Source organism: Phacochoerus africanus, chromosome X (genome assembly GCF_016906955.1).
Source record: "Phacochoerus africanus isolate WHEZ1 chromosome X, ROS_Pafr_v1, whole genome shotgun sequence".
In the NCBI taxonomy this organism is placed as follows: Eukaryota; Metazoa; Chordata; class Mammalia; order Artiodactyla; family Suidae; genus Phacochoerus; species Phacochoerus africanus.
This window is the reverse complement of record NC_062560.1, coordinates 44,963,538-44,986,484: the sequence shown is the minus strand read 5'-3', so window position 1 is coordinate 44,986,484 and position 22,947 is coordinate 44,963,538. Positions and strand designations below refer to the sequence as shown.

The following is a 22,947-nucleotide window of genomic DNA, read 5'->3' as shown; positions in this document are numbered from 1 at the left end:
AGTGGTACCATACCATGGACTTGTAGGTTTGATCCTCGGCCTTGCTCACTGTGTTGGGGATCAGGCATTGCTGTAGGCTTCAGCGTGGGTCGCAGTTGCAGCTCTGATTTGACCCCTAGCTCAGAAACTTCCATATGCCATGGGTGCAGCCCTAAACAAATAAATAAAACAATAACAAAACCCACTACACTCTGCTCCTTGCCCTTCCCTATTCCCCCTATTTAGAAAAAAAAAAAAGAAAAAGAAAAAGAAAAAGGGAGTTCCCGTCATGGCTCAGCGGTTAATGAATCTGACTAGCATCCATGAGGATGCAGGTTCGATCCCTAGCCTTGCTCAGTGGGTTAAGGATACAGTGTTGCCGTGAGCTGTGGTGTAGGTTGCAGACACCGCTTGGATCCTGAGTTGCTGTGGCTGTGGTGTAGGCTGATGGTACAGCTCCGATTCGACCCCTAGCCTGGGAACCTCCATATGCTGTAGGTGCGGCCCTAAAAAGCCAAAAAAAAAAAAAAGGCACAGAGGAACAGGGAGAATGCCATGTGACAATGGAGGCAAAAATGAAAATGATGTGTCTACAAGCTATGGACCACCAAGGATGCTGGCAATCCACCAGAAGCTGGAAGAGATTAGAAAGGACCCTCCCTGGAGCTCCCTGGTGGCCTAGTGGTTAAGGATGCTGCTTTGTCATGGCTATGGCTTGGGTCTGATCCCTGACCCAGGAACTTAAAAAAAAAAAAAAAAAAGATCTTTCCTTAGAGACTTCAGAGGGAACAATGGCCCTGTCGACACCTTGATTTCAGATTTTTTTTTTAAGGAGTTCCCATTGTGGCTCAGTGGTTAACAAACCCAACGAATCTATGAGGACACAGGTTCGATTCCTGCCCTTGCTCAGTGAGCTAATGACCCAGCAATGCCGTGAGCTCTGGTGTAGGTCACAAACGAAGCTCGGATCCTGCGTAGCTGTGGCTGTGGTGTAGGTCAGTGGCTACAGCTCTGATTCGACCCCTAGCCTGGGAACTTCCATACTCCACAGGTGCAGCCCTAAATAGACAAAATAGATAAATAAGTAAATAAATTTCAGACTTCTAAATTCCAGAACCGGAGTTCCCGTCGTGGTGCAGTGGTTAACGAATCTGACTAGGAACCATGAGGTTGCGGGTTCGGTCCCTGCCCTTGCTCAGTGGGTTAACGATCCAGCGTTGCCGTGAGCTGTGGTGTAGGTTGCAGACGCGGCTCGGATCCCGCGTTGCTGTGGCTCTGGTGTAGGCCAGCGGCTACAGCTCCAATCGGACCCCTAGCCTGGGAACCTCCATATGCCGCGTGAGCAGCCCAAGAAATAGCAGAAAGACAAAAAAAAATAATAAATAAATAAATAAATTCCAGAACCATCAGAGAATAACTTTGGGGTTTTTTGGGGTTTTGTTTGTGTGTTTTTAGGGCCACACCTCGCGGCAAATGGAAGTTCCCAGACTAGGGATTGAATTGGAGCTGCAGTTGTGACCTATGCCATACCCATAGCAATGCCAGATCTGAGCTGTGTCTGCAACCTACACTGCAGGCTCACAGCAACGCTAGATCCTTAATGCACTAAGTGAGGCCAGGGATTGAACCTGCATCCTCATGGATGCTAGTCGGGTTCTTAACCCACTGAGCCACAATGCGAACTTCAAATTTCTGTTATTTTAAGCCCTTCCCCTGCAACGCACACACAAAAGACTCAGAGGTTTACTGACACCTTATTCTTTTCCAGGCGCTGGGAACACATTGATGACTAAAGTAAGGACCCTGCCTCCAAGGAGCTGGCAGCAACACAAGCAGTCAAGGAGTTCCCGTCGTGGCGCAGTGGTTAAGGAATCCGACTAGGAACCATGAGGTTGCGGGTTCGGTCCCTGCCCTTGCTCAGTGGGTTAACGATCCGGCGTTGCTGGGAGCTGTGGTGTAGGTTGCAGACACAGCTCGGATCCCGCGTGGCTGTGGCTCTGACGTAGGCTGGTGGCTACAGCTCTGATTAGACCCCTAGCCTGGGAACCTCCTTATGCCGCAGGAGCGGCCCTAGAAAAGGCGAAAAGACAAAAACAAACAAACGAAAAACAATCAGTCAAGCAAGGGATGGAGGAGTGTGACGATGACAGCATGGGACTGTGTAGAAGAGTCTCAGTGCTAGGGGTCCCCAAGACCAGCCCCAGGTTTGACGATTCACTCTGAGGACTCACAGGACTCTGTGTAGTCATACTCACCATGCTTTATTAAAGTGAAAGGACATGGAGTTCCCCTCGTGGCTCAGCAGTTAACGAACCCGACTAGCATCCATGAGGATGCAGGTTCGATCCCTGGCCTCGCTCCGAGGGTGAAGGATCCGGCGTTGCTGTGAGCTGTGGTCTAGGTTGCAGACATGGCTCTGATCCCACATTGCTGTGGCTGTGGCATAGGCTGGCAGCTGTAGCTCCAATTCCACCCCTTGCCTGGGAACCTCCATATGCTGTGGGTGTGGCCCTAAAAAGACCATAAATAAATAAATTAATAAATAAGTAAAGCGAAAGGACATAAAGCACAAAAAGGCACATGGGGCAAAGTGGAGAGAGGACCAGGAACGAGCCTCTAAGACTCCTCAGAGTCCCATGGGATACGCTTAATTCCTCTAGCAATGAACTGTGACAATGCATCTGAAACATTGTCTATAGGGAAACTCACCTGCTGGGAGAGGTCAAGATTTTTTATCAGGGGCTGGTCACGTGGGCACCCTCGGGAGATCATGCAGCAAAACGCCAACTCCCCAGAAGGAAAGCAGGTGCTCAGTGCAAACACCCAGGGTTTGTACAAACCAGAGGCACAGTCAGCCACCTGTCATTTAGAGACCTGCTAGGGACCCTCCCAAAGTCCGAATTCCCAGATGCCAGCTGTATGAGTCAACTCGGGCTCCCATACAAGTTACTGCAGGCTGGGCGGCTTCAACAAGAGAAATTCCTTTTCCAAGATCAGTGTGCCACCAGGGCTGCCTTCTGGTGATGGTGAGGACTCTTCCTGGCTTGTAGACAGCGACCTTTTTTTTTTTTTCTTTTTTAGGGCCACACCCTCGGCATATGAGGTCAAGTCGGAGCTGCAGCTGCCGGCCACAGCCACAGCCACAGCCACTCTGGATCCAAGCCATGTCTTCGACCTACACTGCAGCTCATGGCAACACCAGATCCTTACTCCACCAATCGAGGCCAGGGATCGAACCTGCATCCTCATGGATACTAGCTGGGTTCGTTAACCCCTGAGCCACGACAGGAACTCCATGATAGCCGCCTTCTTGCTGTGTCTTCACATGGCCTTTCCTCTGCGCCTGCACCGAGAGAGCCAGATCTCATCCTCTTCATGTAAGGACACCAGTTCGATTGGATCAGGGCCCCATCCTTATGAGCTCATTTAACCTTAATCACCTCCTTAAAGCCTCATCTCCAAATCAGTCACTTTGGCAGTAGGGCTTCAACATGCCTTTATGGTGGGGACATAATTCAGTCTTTAACACTAAGGGCCAACTTGTTTTCTTTTTTCTCTTTGTCTTTTTAGAGCCACACCGGGGGCATATGGCGGTTCCCAGGCTAGGGATGTAATCGGAGTTGCAGCTGCAGCCACAGCAAGGCCAGACCCGAGCAGCACCTGCAATCTCCACTGCAGCTCTTGGCAACGCCGGATCCTTAACCCACTGAGCAAGGCCAGGGATCAAACACGAATCCTCATGGATACTAGTCAGGTTCTTAACCCTCTGAGACACAGCGGGAACTCCCAAGGGCCAACTTTGCAAGCAGAGTTGTCCTTTCTAAGGACAGCAGTCTTGTAACCGAGCAGGACCCTGAGAGGCCTTCCCAGCGTGCACCTTCACTCATGTCCTCCACTTGCCCTTTTATCTACAGGGAAATTTTAGTCAAAGAGCCAATTTAGGAGTTCCCGTTGTGGCGCAGCAGAAACGAATCGGACTAGGAACCGTGAGGTTGTGGGTTCGATCCCTGGCCTCACCCAGTGGGTTGAGGATCCAGCGTTGCCATGAGCTGTGATGTAGGTCGCAGATGCAACTCGGATCCGTGTGGCTGTGGCTGTGGCGTAGGCTGGTGGCTACAGCTCCAATTGGACCCCTAGCCTGGGAACCTCTGTATGCCGCGGGTGTAGCCCTAAAAAGACAAAAAAAAAAAAAATGACCAAGACCAGATCAACCCTGTCAGGAAGCCAGAGTGTCATCACCCTGGACAGATAGAAGAAACAGCTTCAGAAATTCTAGCCTGAACTTCACTCAGGGTGGTAGGAGGAGACTGGTGGCTCCTTTTTTAATAACTGAGTGCTAATTTTCTAATCATTATTGCATCATGGTCTGAGATTATGGTCAATGGAAGTTTTTTGTTTGTTTGTTTGTTTTTGTTTTTTAGTAACTTGAGGGTTTCTCGGAGTTCCCGTCGTGGCTCAGCAGAATCCGACTAGTATCCATGAAGATGTGGGTTTGATGCCTGGCCTCGCTCAGTGGGTCAGGGATCCCGCATTGCCGTGAGCTGTAGTGTAGATCGGAGATGCTGCTTGGATGCTGGGTTGCTGTTGCTGTGACGTTGGCAGGCCTGCAGCTGTAGCTCCGATTCGACCCCTAGCCTGGGAACCTCCAGATGCCATGGGTGCGGCCCTAAAAAGCAAAAAAAAAAAAAAAAAAAACTTAGTTGAGTCTCCATTATCTAACTATTAACGGCAGAAATGAAAGACTATCAGAGTTCCCTGGTGGCCTAATGGGTAAGGACTAAGCCTTGTCACTGCTGTGGCTTGGTTCAATTCCTGCTGTGGCTTGGTTCAATTTCTGCATGCTACAACTACAGCAATCAACCAACCAACCAATCAATCAATCCATTAAAAAAAGGAAAGAAAGAATATCTACTCATTTCTGTTCTCCTTTGTGAATGGGGTGCAGACACTCCTAGTGTCACACATACAGGAGTGTGAAGGCTCCAAGAGTCACCCAGGCTAGGTGTAGGCACACTTGGGGTAACACAGACTAGGAAGTGGTTTCCCATGAGTCACCCACAGTGTAATTTGGAAACTGGATTGAGACAGACTGAGTTTATTTTTTATTTATTTATTTTTTTGGTCTTTTTGCCTTTTTGAGGGCCGCTTCCCAAAGCATATGGAGGTTCCCAGGCTAGGGGTCGAATTGGAGCTGCAGCTGCTGGCCTACACCAGAGCCACAGCAACACGGGATCTGAGCTGCGTCTGCGACCTACACCACAGCTCACGGCAACAATGGATCCTTAACCTGCTGAACAGGGCCAGGGATCGAACCTGCAACCTCATGGTTCCTAGTCGGATTCGTTAACCACTGAGCCATGACAGGAACTCAGAGACAGACCGAGTTTAGACACTCCTGGTATAACACAGACTGTGGTATGAATACTTCTGGAGTCATAGAGACTAGGGTGTTGATATCCTAGTCACAAGGACTGAAGTGTGGACACTCCTGGGGTAGGGACCTCCTGCAGCCACACAGACTGGAGTCTGGACCCCTGTGGTCATATAGACTGTGTTGTGGAGACTCCTCAGCTCACACAGAGTCAGATAATGGGTCATGGGAGGGTCCATATCCTAGCCTGTGACTCTGCTAGGATCTACATTGATTTCTGTGTCCAGTTTTGTCCACACTGCAATCTCTCACCTCATTACATCCCACTGTAGTTTGTATTTCAGCAGTACTGACCACTCTGAAGTCCTTATAAATTCACTAGTTTTCTGGAATTCCCGACATGGCGCAGTGGAAACAAGTCCGACTAGGAACCAGGAGGTTGCAGGTTCAATCCCTGGCCCCGCTCAGTGGGTTAAGGAGCCGGCGCTGCCGTGAGCTGTAGTGTAGGTCACAGACACAGCTTGGATCCCTCGTGGCTGTGGCTGTGGCTGTGGTGTAGGCCGGCAGCTGTAGCTCCAATTGGACCCCTAGCCTGGGAACCTCCATATGCTGCGGGTGTGGCCCTTAAAAAAAATGTTCAGTAGTTTTCATCCCCTATATTTGAATTCAGGCAAGAAGGCTACTAATGCTGGAACATTTACTATAAGCCCAGGTTGGAAGTCTTTCCATCGGGGCACAGATGTTGAAAGACTTAATAACGGTCCAGGTTCAAGGTCAGAAAATAGGGAATGGATGGTGGACTAGCTACATGTCAGGGTCCATGCTCTAAAACAAGAGATTATTGACAGTGAAATTACTAACAAAAGCCCTTGTTTAAGGTCAGGCCGGATGGGCAATCACAGCGGTAGCCTTAGAGGCCCCAGTGGAAGATGATGCCATCAGGGGGGGATTGATAGTGGAAGAATTAACAGGGACTGCGGTTCAGGGAGTTCTCGTTTTGGCTCAGCGGGCTAAGGACTCGATGTTGTCCCTGTGAGATGTGGGTTCAATCCCTGGCCTCACTCAGTGGGTTAAGGATCCAGTGTTGCCACAAGCTGTAGCATAGATGGCAAATGCTGCGGCTCAGACCTGGCATTGCTGTGGCTGTGGCGTAGGCTGGAAGCTGCAGCTCCGATTCAGCCCCTAACCTGGAAACTTCCATATGCCGAGGGTGCAGCCCTAAAAAGCACAAAACAAAACAGAACACAAAAAACAGTGACTGTGGTTCAGTCAGATAAGAGGAGCATTGATGGCAGCAGAGTTAAAACACAGGTTCAGTAATAGACCAGAAAATCACTGATAGTGGAATCAAGAGATGCAGATTTGGGGTCAGATAAGAGGGACCAGGATCTTTTTGTCTGTTTGTTTGTTTGGGGCCACACTCCCGGCATATGGAAGTTCCCAGGCTAGGGGTCAAATCAGAGCAACAGCTGCTGGTGTACACCACAGCCACGGCAATGCTGGATCCATGCTGCCTGAGACTACACCACAGCTCATGGCAACGTCGGATTCTCAACCCCCTGAGCGAGGCCAAGGATTGAACCCAGATCCCCACGGATACTAGTCGGGTTCCTTATGGATAAGCCACAACGGGAACTCCAGGGGCCAGGATTTTTAAAATTAGTTAACAGCTGTTCTCTTTGGGAGTTTGAGTTTTTTGAACACAAGCCACCAGCTCTCCTTGCTTGGCCCTGAGATAAACCTTTCTCTGTGCCAAATATCAAAGTTTTGGTTTGTTCGGCCTCACTGGGCATTGGGCAGAGAAACTTGCGTTTGGTAACAATTTTGGCGAAGCCAGCCTAAGCCCATGGCAGATTGACCTGGCCAGAGGCAGCCCCTCCTCTGAATCCCAGCAGCTGCCTGAGTTCATTTCAATCTGGGAACTGGGAGGGAACGCAGGCGCCTGCCACCCCAGGGTGTGAGGTTGTTTGGAGCTGAGAAACATCCTGAGATACAGTCGACATCTGGTGTCACTTGGGTTTTTTTTTTTTTTTTTTTTTGCATTCTATGGCTGCACCTGCGGCATATGGAAGTTTCCAGGCTAGAGGTTGAATTGGAGCTGTAGCCACCAGCCTACACCACAGTCACAGCAAGGCTGGATCTTAGCCGAATCTTCGACCTACACCACAGCAGCAATCCCGGATCCTTAACTCACCGAGTGAGGCCAGGGATTGAACCCACATCCTCATGGATACTAGTCGGATTTGTCTCTGCTGTGCCACAATGGGAACTCCCTGGTGTTACTTGGGGTAAGTCGCTCCAGCTTGCACAGGTGGGAATTCTACCCACTTTATCTGGGTCCATCCTCTTTTGGGAGCCAGGCCAGTCTGGAAGCCTCTGTCTGGGAGTGGAAGTGGAATTTTGGGGCTACTGATTGTGGGACCCTGTTTGTTGTTTGTATGTGTATGTGTCCCCCCCACACACACACACAAACAACCCACAAATGTTCTGATTATCTAGACAAGAGAGGTGTTGATGTTAGAATAGTTAGCAAATGCTTGAACTCTGACCAGAGAGGCATTCATGGTGCAACAGTTAACAGAGCCCCTGGTTTAGGGTCAGATCAGAGAAAAAGAGATGGGGACAACTGAATAAATATCTGGGTTTGAGGTCAGCCAAGAGGGGAATAGAGGAGTTCCCACTGTGGCTCAGTGGGTTACGGAAACGACTAGTATCCGTGAGGATGTGGGTTTGATCCTTGGCCTCGCTCAGTGGGTTAAGGATCTGGCATTGTCCTGAGCTGTGGTGTAGATCACAGATGTGGCTTGGATCCAGAGTTGCTGTGGCAGTGGTGTAGGCCGGCAGCTACAGCTCCAATTCCACCCCTAGACTGGGAACTTCCATGTGCCACGGGTGCGGCCCTAAAAAGCAAAAAAAGGGTTGAGGGGAGGAACAGATTCTAGAACAGTGAACAGAGCCTGGGCTTTGAACTCAGATTCTAGGAGCACTGATGTTGGAAGAAATAACTGCATGAGTTCAGTAACAGATCCACAGGGAACAGGTGACAGAGCAGTTACCAGAGGACCCGGTTTAAGGTAAAACCAAGGGGAGTTGATGGTGGTGTATTTAACAGGTTTGAGGATAGGCCTGGATTGGAAGAATTTAAGTGGCTGTGCAACATAATTAGACCAGTAGATTGCTGAATTTGGAAGAGTTAAGAAATCCTGGTGAAGAATCAGACAGATGGAAGAGCAAAGATAGTGGAAAAGCTGTGATTAGGAATCAGGATGACACTGAAGGTGGAATGACAGTAAAAGAGACCCTAGTTTGAGAACAGATCAGGAGGACATTGACGTTGCAGTAGTAAATAGTGGACCAGGTCTGAGGTCGGACCAGGGGAGCACTGCTTAAGAGTTCACATGGGGGAGTTCCCATCATGGCACAGTGGTTAACGAATCTGACTAGGAACCATGAGGTTGCGGGTTTGATCCCTGTCCTTGCTCAGTGGGTTAAGGATCTGGCATTGCTGTGAGCTGTGGTGTAGGTCACAGACGTGGCTCGGATCCCGCGTTGCTGTGGCTCTGGCATAGGCCGGTGGCTACAGCTCTGATGAGACCCCTAGCCTGGGAACCTCCATGTGCCGCAGCAGTGGCCCAAGAAATGGCCAAAAAAAAAAAAAAAAAAAAGAGAGGGTTTAAATGGTGAGTTCTCATCATGGCACAGTGGAAACAAATCTGACTAGGAACCATGAGGTTGCGGGTTTGATCCCTGGCCTCAGTCACTGGGTTAAGGATCCGGCGTTGCCATGAGCTGTGGGGTAGGTCGAAGATGTGGCTCTGATCTGGCATTGCTGTGGCTGTGGTGTAGGCCGGCAGCTGTAGCTCCGATTGGACCCCTAGTCTGGGAACCTCCATATGCCACCAGTGCAGCTCTTAAAAAAAAAAAGAAAGAAAGAAAGAAAAAGAAATTCTTCTGGCTGTATGTAACCCCTCTGTCCAACAACTGTGGTTTGAATGAACAAAAGGTTATTGTCCTCCACCAACAAGACTGCTGATGTTAGTTCAGCCTCTCAACAACCTTGGGCCAGTTTTGTGTCTCTGGGACTCTGCTGCGGACTGACCCAAGGTCCCAAGATGGTAGCTGCACATTCCACTGAGGCCTCTGGATGTGGCAGCCTGTGGAGCTGCAGCGAAGGATGGGGCTGGAGGAAGAGCGTTTTTGATATCCTGGCATCGTTGACATTTCCTCGTGACTCAGGTCATTGACAAGGGGTTTGGGTTACTATCGATCTCCCTGTCTGCACCCCAAGCTTCCTGCCCTCACTCAGGGCTCCTCTTGAATACTGAACATCACTCTGTGGTCTCTGGGCTGTTCCGGGCCTTGAATTTGGGCTCTGGGTGGGCATGGAGCGGGGGAGCTGGAGGTGGTCTGGGGTTTCTCTGGGGTGGAGAGAGATTCCCCATCCCCTTCCCTCTCCAACAGGAGCCGCTACCCGAGCCTTGGCAGGGGGGGGGCCACAGTTGCTCTGCACTGGCTTGGCGCTCTAAGTCCTCAACACCTCTGCTCCGTGCTTGCGAAAAACAATCAATGAACTGACAGGTGTGGGGCCCAGGTAGTGGCTGCCCGAGGGTCGGGTTGGGGGAGCCCAGGAGCCTCAGCCTCCCTGAGAAACCAGCAGAGTCCCGCAGACTAACAGGGTGAAATCACTGTAGTAGAAGCCAACTTTCCTTACCTCAGCCCCTCTGCTGCGGCCACCCCGGTGCGAGTCCCCATTACTGCTCACCTCAACTACTGTGGGGTCTCCCGACCGGCCCCCCGCTTCTGCTCACCTGCCCCAGTCTGTTCTCTTCTCAGTGCGCCCAGGGGGATCCTCTTATAACCAAGTCAGATCATGTCCCTACTCCGCTCAAAACCTTCTGATGACTCACCCCTCACGCAGCAAAAAAGCTCTAGACCAACCATGACCCCAAAGCCCTCCAGGATATGGCCTGTCCAACCTCGTGTCCTACCAAACCCTGATCCAGTCACATCGACCTCTATAATAGTCCTTCTGGCACATTCTAGCCTCAGGGCCTTTGCACTGCCTTTACTCTGCCTATAATCTTCTCCCTCACACATTATGGCTCCCTCTCATGTCATTCATCTTTAAATTTCACAGTCAGGAACCTCTTTCATGGTCACATCAAAAAAACAACACAACCTCCCCCCTGCCACCCGCCACCACCCCACCTCTGGAAACTCTATCCCCTGGCCCCACTTTTTCTCCCCAACACTCAACTTTTGCTGACCTATTATCTATTTTTATCTGTTCTTTACCTGCCAGCACCAGAATGTAAGCGCCATGAGGGTAGTGGTTCCTGTCAGTTTAGGTCATAACTAGACCCTCAGTTCCTGGCACATAGTAGGTGTTTGATAATGTCTGTCCAGTGTGTGGCTGTGGAAAACACTTGAAGTGGTGCCTCTGACAGGGCCGGCCGACCTTCCTAAATGGGTGTTGAATGAATCAATCAATCAATGCATGAAGGCGTGAATGAGGAGGTGAAACCCGTCGCATCTTGGGGCCTAAGAGCTGCCCTCTCCCCCCGCAGATCCAGGAGCCAGCCATCGGCACGACCACGGGTACTTTATTTACAAACACAACTGGGGCAGGAGGCCGGTGGGAAGGTGGGACAGTGGCAGGGCTGACATCTCCTACTTCTGCTCCCGCCTCCAGACGATGACCATGCCGCTGGCGTCACTGGAGGCCAGCAGGCTCTCGTCGCAGTTGAAGCTGACGTCCAGCACGGGCGCGCTGTGGCCCTGCAGCTTGTTGACGGCCGCCTTGGCTGCTCGCTCCACGTCAAAGAAATGCACACACATGTCCTCGCTGCCTGTCACTGCGCAGGGGAGAGGAGGGGCCCTCAGGAGGCGTCGCAGGGGGCCACTGAGTGCTCTGCGTGTGATGCCTCTGGGGTGTCTGAGGTGTTGCAGGGTTTCAGTCCAAGGTGTGAGGTCCTGTGGCTGGGGGCTCGGGGGTGGACCGTCCCTAGATGGGAGGTCACCTAGCTGGTTTGGCTCTGTGTTCAGAGAGTCTCTGAGCTCTCTGTGGTTGGTGGGAGGGGCTCCTGTGCCTTAGGTTGGGAGGTTTCTGCCTGTTTGTGGGTCTACGTTTAGTGTGAGGTTGCTGGGACACGAGGACTCGAGGAGCAGGAGGTCAGGGCATCAGGGTGTCGTGATATCTGAGCCAGATCAGCACCAGCCTTGGTCCCTGCCTCTCCCCAGCCACCTAGACCCCCCTGCCCCCATGGCACTCACCCACACAGGCCCCCTGGCGGAAGGACATGAGAGGGCAGAAGATGCTGCGTACGGGGTGCGAGCTCTGCTCAATGGGGAAGCTCCTCTTCAGTTGCAGGGTCCCCTCATTGTCCACCACCCTGAGAGGAGGAGGAGAGTGGGTCAGGGGGGCAGCCTCAGCCAGTCTATGTCCCCACCCCTGCACCTAAGGTCTTTTCAAGGTTCATGATTTTTTTTTTCTCTTTAGGGCCGCACTGGAGGCATATGGAAGCTCCCAGGGTAGGGGTCGAATTGGAGCTACAGCCACAGTCATGCAGGATCCGAGGCTTGTCTGTAACCTACACCACAGCTCATAGCAACGCCAGATCCTTAACCCACTGATCAAGGCCAGGGATTGAACCCACATCCTCGTGGATACTAGTCAGATTCTTTTCCGCTGCGCCACAATGGGAACTCCCAAACCCCTCACTTTTTTTTGTTGTTGTTGTTGCTTTTTAGGGCCATACCCACGCCATATAGAGGTTCCCAGGCTAGGGGTCTGATTGGAGCTACAGCTGCTGGCCTACACCACAGTTACAGCAATGCAGGACCTGAGCCACATCTGTGACCTACACCACAACTCATAGCAACGCCAAATCCTTAACCCACTGAGCGAGGCCAGGGAGCGAACCCTCAACCTCAGGGTCACTAGTTGGATTTCTTTCCACTGTGCCACAACGGGAACTCTGCAAACCCCTCACTTAAAAAAAAAAATAAATAAAAAAGGAAGGAAGGAAGAAAAGCAGGCCAGTGCTCTAAGGGGGGGCTCCAGTCTATCTTATGGCTCAGTTTGTTCATCTGTGAAATGGACATGAGAACAGCACCCACCTCATAGGGTTGCTGTGAGGATTAAATGAGATGTTACGTATGCAGCAGTGCTTTGAACAGGGCCTGGCCCCCGTAACTGCTACCCACATGCTAACTACTGCGATTACTACTGCTCCTGCTGGTGTCACTGTTATTGTGTGAGTACTATTATTAGGAGACCAGACCTCCGCTCTCAATGAAAGTAACCTCCATGGCTTAGTCTGCTGGGAACATGGGGTTTCCCGTCTCAGTCTGACGGAGGTGGCAGGCCCCCTACCTCCAGGCAGACCCACCTGTAGAGCAGCAGCTTGTTGAGGCAAGCATTGATGAGCAGGGAGGGGTCCCGGGCCTCGCGGCTGACCCAGGAGCGGGCAGAGATGCTGGTCACGGGGCTGCCCTCGTGCACCACCAGACGCTTGGCTTTGGTCAGCTTCCCTGCGGCAGCAGAGGGAGGGGAGGCAGAGGTGAGCGCAGGGACTGGGCACCTGGAGGTGGCGGGGAGCTCGAGCACCTGGAGGCGGGCCGGGGGCTGGCCTACCTGTGGCCATGTCGAAGAGGAAGGAGAAAATGCTGCCGCGATCATCGCCCGCCCAGAGGAGCCGGCCGGGGGCGTCAAAGGACAGAGCGAGGACGCGGCCTGTCAGCTTGCTGGAGCCGCCCTTCACCTTCTTGCCCGTGGAGATGTTCATGACGTGCACGTTGTGCTTGGCGTTCCCCACCTGTGCGTGAGACCCGCACACCATCACCCTGCTCCCAGCCAGTCCCTCCTTGAGTCTGACCACAGTGGGACTGCTGTGGATGGGGCAGGCTGATCCCTACTGGACTCTCATCACGGTGAGGCTGGGCCAGGGGACCAGAAGGTGACCCAGGCCTGCACCTCCCGAGTCAGCCCCTCTTGTGACCTGACCGGAGTAGGCGGCTGCTCCCAGGAGTAAAAGGGGCCTGTCCTCCCGGTCCTTCCGGGAGGGTTTACTACACTGGGGTGGTAGTTGCTGCTGCAGCTGAAAAGAGCCCAGAGCACAGGCTCCCTTGGCCAGCTCCCCCTACGCCTCGCTGAGGGCCCGGCCAGCAGCCCCTGTAGCTGGAAAATGGTAGGATCACGGCTGATGGGACCGTGACCCCTGACTGCCCCCCCTCCATCCCCAAGGGTCTACCACAGTGAGGCCAGGCCAGACCAGGAACTGCACCCCCCTGGTTCTGCCCTGCTGCCCTCTGAGTCTGACCAGCAGAGGGCTGAGGCCATGGACTAGAGGGGTCTCCCTCATCCTGATCCCCAGGGGTAGCCCTCCCAGGCTCGCAGCCCGCCTTTGGTGAGGGGGCGCCCTGGGGCCTGACCACAGTGAGGTTGTTGTTGACGGGCTGGAAGGTGCAGCAGAGCAGTTCGGCCCCGTCGGGGTCAGGGATCTCCCGGATGCAGCGGCCATCCTCAGAGGCCCAGATGCGCATGGTGGCATCGAGAGAGGTGGACACGAGGATGTCATTGGAGAGGGACCAGGCGAAGTCGGAGACGCCCCGCGTGTGGCCCCGCAGCACGCGGAGCACGGTGGGCGGGGCGGGCACCAGCTGGCACAGCGAGATGCTGCCATCAAGCGAGCAGCAGGCCAGGCGGTGCCGGTCGTCGTTGGCGAAGCGCACCCGTGGGACTGCAAGGCCAAGGGACCGTTTGTGAGAGCTGGCAAGGTCACCAGTGCTTTCATTTAGAGGAGGTTCTGATGTGTGCGCTTGGGGGCAGGACCCACCACACCAAGCGCAGTGGCCTCAGCAAAGGGCTTTCCTTGGCTAAGAAGGGGAGCTGGAACCCCAGACGGCCCTATGCCAAAAGCTCCCTAAATCTTGGCAGAAACCTCAGGGACTGCAAATGATTTCTGAAATGTGCAAAGGCCTCTACATCTCAGGAAGCGCTTTACAATTACCAAGGTCTTGGCGGCTTGAAAAACTCACTCTGCCCTTTGCAAGGTTTTAAGCTCATCCAAGTGACTCAGGACCCCAAAAGCTTCTGCAAAGTGTTTTAAATTTTTTTTTTTTTTTGCTTTTTAGGGCTGCACCTGCAGCATATGGAAGTCCCCAGGCTAGGGGTCCAATCAGAATGACAGCTGCCGGCCTACACCACAGCTATAGCAACGCAGGATCCAAGCTGCGTCTTCGACCTACACCACAGCTCATGGCAACGCTGGATCCTTAGCCCACTGAGCGAGGCCAGGGATCAAACCTGCATCCTCATGAATACTAGTCAGGTTCGTTAAACACGGAGCCACAAAGGGAACTCCCAAAGTGCTCTTTTTAAGCTGCTGAGCCCTCTATGGTAGACAAAGTAGCCTAGACTTTGCAGATCACGCTGCAGGGGGCTTTTAGGTTTGCGAGAGGTTTGATGAATGGCAATTCCTCCATCGGAGATGGGCCCGAGATGCTGCATTCCAGAAAAGGATGCACCAGGTGGCTATCCGAGTATGGGCAGATGTGTGGTGAGGGGACCTGCCACCCACTGGCTCACCTGCCTCATCCACGTGTTGGTCAAAAACATGGTACATGCCCGCAAAGGCATAGTTCTCGCTCAGCGATGTGTCCCCGGCCATGGCTCGACTTGCTTCTGCCGCTGACGTGGGCACCACGCTGCCGGGGGGCCTAGGCCCCAAGAAGAGGGAGGGATGAGAGGAGGGAGGAACTAGCATTTGGCCCGCCGTTGCCCCGTGGCCCCTCTCCTCCTCACAAACCCCCGCCCTCCACTGCCCCTGGTGCCCACCTGTCCTCATAGACAGCACGGTTCATCTGTGCTTGCAGCTGGTAGGAGCCGCGGCTGACAGAACGGCGGTGCCCACGGGCCCCCAGAGCCCGAGGATCATCCTCGAAGTCCTGCAAACACAGAGGGTCAGGGAGGGCACACCTGGGAGACAGCCCTCAAGAACGGATGAGGTCTGGTGTCTTCAAAACACACCCAGAACCAGATCCCTCCTCACCCCTTCCACCGCCACCACCATTGCCTGGACTGCTTCGGCGGCCTCTGCAGTAGTTCCCCTGCTCTCACCTTTGCCCTGCTCAGGAAATACTCGACAAACATTCTTTGCACAAAGAGCGAACACTTTTCCCCCAGAAAACCACTCGGCTTGGTCTCTTGCCTCATTCACATCTCAGCTCAAGTGTCACCTCAGAGAGGCCCTTCCTGATCATCCCATCAAAAACAGCTTCCCAGGGAGTTCCCGTTGTGGCACAGTGGCTAACAAATCCGACTAGGAACCATGAGGTTGTGGGTTCGATCCCTGCCCTTGCTTGGTGGGTTAAGGATCCAGCGTTGCTGTGAGCTGTGGGGTAGGTTGCAGAGGTGGCTCTGGCGTAGGCCGGTGGCTACAGCTTCGATTAGACCCCTAGCCTCGGAACCTCCATATGCTGTGGGAAGCGGTCCTAGAAAAGGCAAAAAGACAGAATAAATAAATAAATAAATAAGCTTCCTGGAGTTCCCATCATGGCTTAGCGGTAATGAACCTAACTAGTATCCATGAGGAGGCAGGTTCCATCCCTGGCCTCACTCAGTGGGTTAAGGAGCCGGCGTTGTTAGAACTGTGGTGTAGGTCACCAATGCAGCTCAGATCCCGAGTTGCTGTGGTTGTGGTGTAGGCTGGCAGCTGTAGCTGTAGCTCTGATTCGACCCCTACCCTAGGAACTTCCATATGCTGCTGCAGGTGCGGCCCTGAAAAAGCAATGCTGGAGTTGTGGCATGGGCCAAAAATGCAGCGTGGGTTCAATCCCTGGCCAGAGAAGTTCCACAGACTGTGGGTGCAGCCAAAAAAAAAAAAATTAGCTTCCCTCTGTCCCCCATACCAGTCTTGCTTCACCCCCAAATCTACTTTATTTTTCCACAGTTAGCACTTCTCACTACAAACCATGGTAGTTATTGTTTATCTGGTTTGCTATGTTTATTGACCTATTTATCTTGCTTATTGCCTGCTTATCAACCTGTTATCTTGTTTATTGTCCATTTGTTGATTTATCTCATACATTATCTCTTTCTACCCTCTGCTCATCCCAAGAGCCTGGAACAGTGCCTGGCACATAGCGGGTGCTTGACAAGTCTGTTGAGTTAATATACAGGGAGGCAGGTGATACGCATGGCAGGTGGCTGGGGAGGAGCTCACCTCCATGCGGTCAAGGGTAGTGCGGCTGCTGCGGACGATGCTGTTGCTATAGGCACGAGCACTGCCTGGCTCGGAGAGGGGCCCGTAGCGCTGGCCCAGCAGCTGCCCACGCAGCCTCAGGTACTGCCGACGCAATGCTGGAGGGTGCCCAGCCTTGGCATTCTCCCGCAGTAGCTGGCTGCGCCGCCGGATATACTGCGTCCGAAACTGTGGAAACGTTGGTGTGCGGTATGCGTTGTACCTACGATGGCAGGAGGCAAGGCGGGCAGCAGGCACAGGACAGAGGGAATCAATCAGCTCAGGGGATGGGGAAGGACGAATGAGGTTTGTGGCAGTGAGGGGTCAGGATGGCAAATGATCAGCAGTGGTGATGGGTCCCTCTGGTGCTGTGATGAAGGCGAGTCACAGTGACAATGGACAGGGCAATGAGGTCAGTGTGGGCACGATGGAGGTTGTCTGCAGCTCTGCTGGAGACTGGCATGGGATATGGGTTGACTGAGTTAGGGTAGACAATAGGTGCCACGCTGACATGGTGATGGAGTGATGGAGGTTACTATGGGGCAATGGTGGGGATCAGTATGGGATGGCGATTGGGTCAGAATGGGGAAGTGATGTTGGTAAGAGAAGTCTGGGGGCAAAAGTGGGGAATAGGATGTCACCAGCCTGGGCTCCATCACCCCCTCCCAAAGGCTCTAATAACACAGACGCTTTGCGCATGCCCCACCTGTGACTGTATTTTCCTAACATGCTCTTTAACGACCCTCTATGGCCAATCCTCCTCACTGAGGGCAAGCCCCCACGCCATGCTACTGCGCATGCTCACCTCCAGCAGGCCCACTCAGCAGCACAAGGCAAGGTCTCCGCCCAGCCTCACTTAACGCCATTGCGCATGCACCACAGTAACTTCCGCTCCCACGAGGTCCGACCCCGCGCCTCACCTCGCATCTACTGCTAAGACCTGCTGCCACACCGCGGCCATTCCCCGGCCTCCTCTTCCGGCGTGTCCGCCCGCGGGAGCCTGCAGGACAAGGGCCTGGAAAGTCAGCGTCTCAAGTGAAGAGATCTAGTTCCGCCCCTTCCGCCAGGCGATCGTTGCCTTAGACACCGAGTCCCTCCAGGCCAGGACGTCGCAAAATCCCACCCGGTTATTAGCATGGTCATCACCCTAGTCCTGCCCTTCCCGGGCAGTGCCCTGATGACGCACAAAGGCAACTCAGACCTGGCCCCGCCCCTCCCCGATCACCATAGCAACGCCCCTCCTCCCCACCGCCTAGCTATACTCGGTGGCTTCCCCACCCCTCCTGCCCCCACCGCCCCCCGCCTTCCCTTCTCGGGTCCAAGATTAGGACCCGGGATCAGGGACCACCTCCGGGGCTGCCTCCGGCTCTTGAGGCTCCCGGGGCGGCCCTGAGACCAGTGTCACCCTTCTCTCCTCTCTCTCCCTCTCTCTCCCAGGCTCCAGGCAAGATGGCCGCCTACTGCCAGGGAGAATGCTGAGTTCAGAGCAAATCGATAGGAATCCTCCCCAGGGCGTGGGAGCATCACGCAGGCGCATTAAGGGACAATAGCTTCTGGCACCAGGATGAAGGCTCCACCCTTTTAAAGTATATCCACCTTTAGTCCCTAGTGGCATTTTTTTGTGTACACTAGAACAATGTCCAGGGGCCACAGGGACAGGCGCGAGTATGTGAGTCACTCACTAAAAATCAGAAATAGTACTTTCAAGAAAAACACGACTTTTTTTTGACAGAGTGGTATAAGCTGCTTTTTAGCCACACAATCTTGACTAAGCAAGATTTGAAGTGCACAATAAAAAATAATCACACATGCGAGGCCCCTAGAAAGTTTTCCAGCAGTTCCTGTTGCATATCAGTGATTAACAAACCCGACTAGGCTACATGAGGATGGGGGTTTGATCCCTAGTCTCGTTCAGTGGGTTGAGGATCCAGCAGTGCCAGGAGCTGTGGCGTAGGTTGCAGACGCCACTCACATCTGGTGTGGCTGTGGCGTAGGCCAGAGGCTATGGCTCTGATTCAACCCTTAGCCTGGGAATCCCCATATGCCTCGGGTGCAGCCCTAAAAAGAAAAAAAAATCCAGTTCTTAGGTGACTGATGGGCCTTTCAGACACCCCTGAAATGAGGAGTCCTTTCTGTGTTGGGGTGGGGGCAGTGGGCTTGGATTCTTCCAGGAACGTTGGTGTGAGTCTCTGAAGGCAGAAGACATAATTAGGCACAACAAGCTTTGGGGTTTGGATTCCAAGAGGCTATCTGAATCATCCTTACTTTGACTCCAAAAGGAAGCTGCATCTCTAGTCATCTTAAAGTGATCAGAATATACAATGTATGAAGCTGAAATATAATGTTTAGTAGTCTCCTGTTGGGTCTTAACATCAACTGACACAGTTCTCACAAATATTGTTCAGATGATTGTATCTGCTATAGAAACTGTTAATTTTTCACACTGTTTTTTATAACAAACAGTAATTTTTTGGTCACACCCATGGCCTGCAGAAGTTCCCTGGTCAGGAATTGAATCCACGCCATAGCTGTAACCAGAGCCACAGCCGTGGCAATGCTGGATCCTTAACCTACTAAGCCACAAGGGAACTCTGAGAAATATTTTTTAAAAGCCACCTAACATGAGACACAGCCAAAAATATATTTCCCTTTGTGTTCTAACAAAAGTAGACCACACTGTATTGTACTAATTTAGTACCTCCCTCCTCCATGTAACTAAGCTACAGGTGTCTTTTCAGGATATTGAACACCCTTTTGTTTCATAATTGCTAAGGAATAAACTATTTCACTGAACAAACATATAACCACTAACATTTATTGGACAATGTGTTGGATATTGTTCAAAGTGATTTACATGTATTAATTTAATCCTAATAACTGAATGTCGTGGGTCCGTCCCATTACTATCCCCATTTTACGGATGAGGAAATCCGAAGCCCAGAAAGTCCACGGATAACGCTTTGTTCAACTGGACCCCCATTTGTGACCAGCATTGGTTTTACAGTTGGCTCTTGTAAACACAGGTTTGAACTATGCAAGTCCATTTATACACAGGGTTTTTTTTTCAATAAAAATTACAGCACTATACCATCCACGGTTGGCTGAATCCACAGATGCATAATCATGGATATAGAGAACCAACTACAGGATTTGAGCATCTGTGGGTTTTGGTATCCACAGCAGGTCCTGGAGCCAATCCTCCACAGACACCAATGAACAACTTTTTTTTTTTTTTTTTGCCATAAAGGGTGATGCAATCAACATCTTTCTGGCTCACCCTGACACTCCCTAGTCAGAACCCCACCCCTTCATCCTACCATTCAGCTTCCAAAGAAACCTGGTGGGAACAAGTCACAGGAAAGTCAAGGATACCAGGAAGATCTGTCTCACAGCCAGAATTAATTTTTTGTTCTTGTTATTTTAAAAATATTCGTGTTAAGGAGTTCCCGTCGTGGCACAGTGGTTAACGAATCCGACGAGGATCTGGCATTGCCACGAGCTGTGGTGAGGGTCACAGACATGGCTTGCATCCCGAATTGCTGTGGCTCTGGCGTAGGCCGGCAGCAACAGCTCCGTTTCGACCCCTAGCCTGGGAACCTCCCTATGCCCTGAGTGCGGCCATATAGAAAAGACAAAAAAAATATATATGAATCACCTATTAATGTGTATAAAGTGTTCATAATGACACCTGTTGCGAGACCATTTGCTGTCATTCCAGGAAATAGTACTTTTCAGAAGGCAGTATAATTTGGCCACTACCACAAATACCACAACTTATGTGGTATTTGTAAAGCTTAGACTAGCATCTGGATCACAGAAGATTATCTACTAAATGTTGACTACTGGCAGTTGTTTTAGTCTTTTATCTTTATTTTTTTAGGGCCGCACCCACAGCATATGAAAGTTCCCAGGCTAGGGGTCGAATCAGAGCTGTAGCTGCCAGCCTACACCACAGCCACAGCAATGCCAGATCCGAGCCTCGTCTTTGACCTACACCACAGCTCACGGCAATGCTGGATCCTTAACCCATCGAGCAAGGCCAGGGATCAAACCCGCAGCCTCATGGATACTAGTCGGGTTATTAACCGCTGAGCCACGACGGGAACTCCATGTTAGTTGCTTTAAAAGCTTTTCCGGAGTTCCCGTCATGGCACAGTGGTTAACAAATCCGACTAGGAACCATGAGGTTGCGGGTGCGGTCCCTGCCCTTGCTCAGTGGGTTAACGATCCGGCGTTGCCGTGAGCTGCGGTGTAGGTCGCAGACACGGCTCGGATCCCCCGTTGCTGTGGCTCTGGCGTAGGCTGGTGGCTACAGCTCCGATTCGACCCCTAGCCTGGGAACTCCATATGCCGTGAGAGCGGCCCAATAAATGGCAAAAAAGACAAAATAAATAAATAAATAAAAGCTTTTCCCAGTAACAGATCCATCTGCCACAGGTAAATCTGGTGCAGAAATAATGTGAATTAGAATGACCACAGCCACCCCCTTACATTTTTGTGCTCTGTATTTTTTCAACTTTCATTTTTAAACACTTACACACTCTCAGAGTTCCCGTTGTGGCGCAGCGGTTAATGAATCCAACTAGGAACCATGAGGTTGCAAGTTCGATACCTGGCCTCGCTCAGTGGGTGAAGGAGCTGGCGTTGCTGTGAGCTGTGGTGTAGGTGGCAGACGAGGCTCGGATCCCACATTGCTGTGGCTGTGGTGTAGGCCAGTGGCTACAGCTCCAATTAGACCCCTAGCCTGGGAACCTCCACATGCTGCAGGTGCAGCCCTAGAAAAGGTTAAAAAAAAATAGAAAAGAAAATTTACACACTCTTATTGGATTAAAAATGGGTTTTAAACAATAAGCTGATGACAGAAGGCACTTTCAGTTTTTTGGGAGCTTGGAGAGAAAGGGGCAGAATTTATGTGTGTGTGAATGGAAGGTCAGAGGGGGTCTCAGGCCTGGGAGTATGAGGTCACCGGAAGCAGCTCCTGGAGGTTTTGAGTGACCTTGGTTACAATCATCTAAAAAAGCTCAAGTCCATGAAGAATCACAAGTCCTACCCACTCTAATATACTGGGGCTATGTTACCGTCAGAGTGCTGGTTGAGGGTGCCGAATGAACAAGCAAAAACAGATTAGGACAGAAAAGGCAGGTAAGCCAGAGCTGTTTAAAGACAATGCCACAGAGTTCCGGTTGTGATGCAGCAAAAACATAGCTGGCTAGCATCCATGAGGATGTGGGTTCGATCCCTGGCCTTGCTCAGTGGGTTGAGGATCCGGCATTGCCGTGAGCTGTGTGTAGGTTGCAGATGCGGATTGGACCTGGTGTTGCTGTGGTTGTGGTGCAAGCTGGTGGCTACAGCTCCAATTAGACCCCTAGCCTGGGAACCTCCATATGCCAAGGGTGCGGCCCTAGAAAAGACAAAAAGACAAAAAAATAAAAAACAAAAATAAAAAATAAAATAAAATAGAAACCAGATCCTGCACTCGGGAGAAGCCTCTCAGACCACTTGAGCAACCTCCAGCCAGCTGCAATAGCAAGCCAAGCTTCCAATATTTATCAAGCCCCTACTAAGTGCAAGGCACTGGAGAAACAGCAGTAACTCAGATAAATGGTCCCTGCTTTCTTGGACTTGCCATTCTAGTTGTAAAGGTAAGTGATAAATAAAATATTTATTTATTTACTTAGTCTTTTCATCTTTTTAGGGCCACACCAGTGGCATATGGAGGTTCCCAGGCTAGAGGTCTAATCGGAGCTGTAGCTGCCAGCCTACACCAGAGCCACAGCAACACCAGATCTAGCTGCATCTGTGACCTCCACCACAGCTCACGGCAACGCCAGATCCTTAACCCGCTGAGCAAGGCCAGGGATCAAACCCACAACCTCATGGTTCCTAGTCGGATTCGTTTCCGCTAGTCTGTGATGGCAACTCTAAGATCATTTTTTAAATTGGTATTTACTATCACTAAAATAGTATTTTGGTTGGCGTTGAAAGTGGTGGGGGGAGAGGGGGAGGGATGAAAAATAAATTTAAGCTGGAACTTGAATGAAAAGGAGCCAGATACACAAAGCTCCGGACACTGAATGTGTGGATAAGGCCAGTGAGGGCAGGCAGTGACTGATTCAGAGGAGAAATCAGTTCACAGGGTCAGAACTGAAGTCACTCTTAAGATCTCAATCCCATTTACCCAGTGAATGATTCAGTGCCAGACTGGGGGCCTGAGCAAGACCAGACCTTTGGTTTGGTACATCAGTCCCAGGTGGTACAGCTACATGAGCACAGCCCTCGATTCTTCCTGTTTTTTCCTGCTAATCCACTGAACCTGTATCTGGTTGCTTTTCTTTTTTCTTTTTTGTCTTTTTA

The 22,947-nt window shown here is 51.7% G+C and overlaps 1 protein-coding gene across 4 annotated transcripts; it reads right to left on the bottom strand.

Annotated features, from left to right (window-relative positions):
* Positions 1-10,933: 10,933 nt before the first annotated feature.
* WDR13 (WD repeat domain 13) lies at positions 10,934-18,075 on the bottom strand. Of its 4 annotated transcripts, XM_047765178.1 has the most exons (10): positions 17,942-18,075; positions 17,514-17,593; positions 16,576-16,816; positions 15,189-15,298; positions 14,940-15,070; positions 13,784-14,091; positions 12,987-13,167; positions 12,742-12,883; positions 11,624-11,742; positions 10,934-11,205 (listed from the first exon to the last, which is right to left on the bottom strand). In XM_047765178.1, the coding sequence occupies exons 2-10, from the start codon at positions 17,552-17,554 to the stop codon at positions 11,021-11,023; spliced, it is 1,458 nt and encodes a 485-aa protein (XP_047621134.1). In that variant the 5' UTR covers positions 17,555-17,593; positions 17,942-18,075; the 3' UTR covers positions 10,934-11,020. The 4 variants fall into 4 exon arrangements, with proteins under 4 accessions (XP_047621134.1, XP_047621136.1, XP_047621135.1 ...); XM_047765180.1 differs by lacking the exon at positions 17,942-18,075 and having other exon boundaries at positions 17,399-17,809; XM_047765179.1 differs by lacking the exon at positions 17,942-18,075 and having other exon boundaries at positions 16,576-17,203; positions 17,514-17,809.
* Positions 18,076-22,947: the final 4,872 nt, after the last annotated feature.

What these genes read in the sequence shown, in the direction of transcription:
- WDR13 (XM_047765178.1), bottom strand. Translation starts at nt 17,554, where the DNA reads ATGGCCGCGGTGTGGCAGCAGGTCTTAGCAGTAGATGCGAG. An exon ending in CCAACACGTGGATGAGGCAG is followed by an intron (nt 14,092 to 14,939) that starts GTGAGCCAGTGG and finishes TTGGCCTTGCAG; the next exon opens with TCCCACGGGTGCGCTTCGCC. An exon ending in CCTCTTCGACATGGCCACAG is followed by an intron (nt 12,884 to 12,986) that starts GTAGGCCAGCCC and finishes CTGCTGCCGCAG; the next exon opens with GGAAGCTGACCAAAGCCAAG.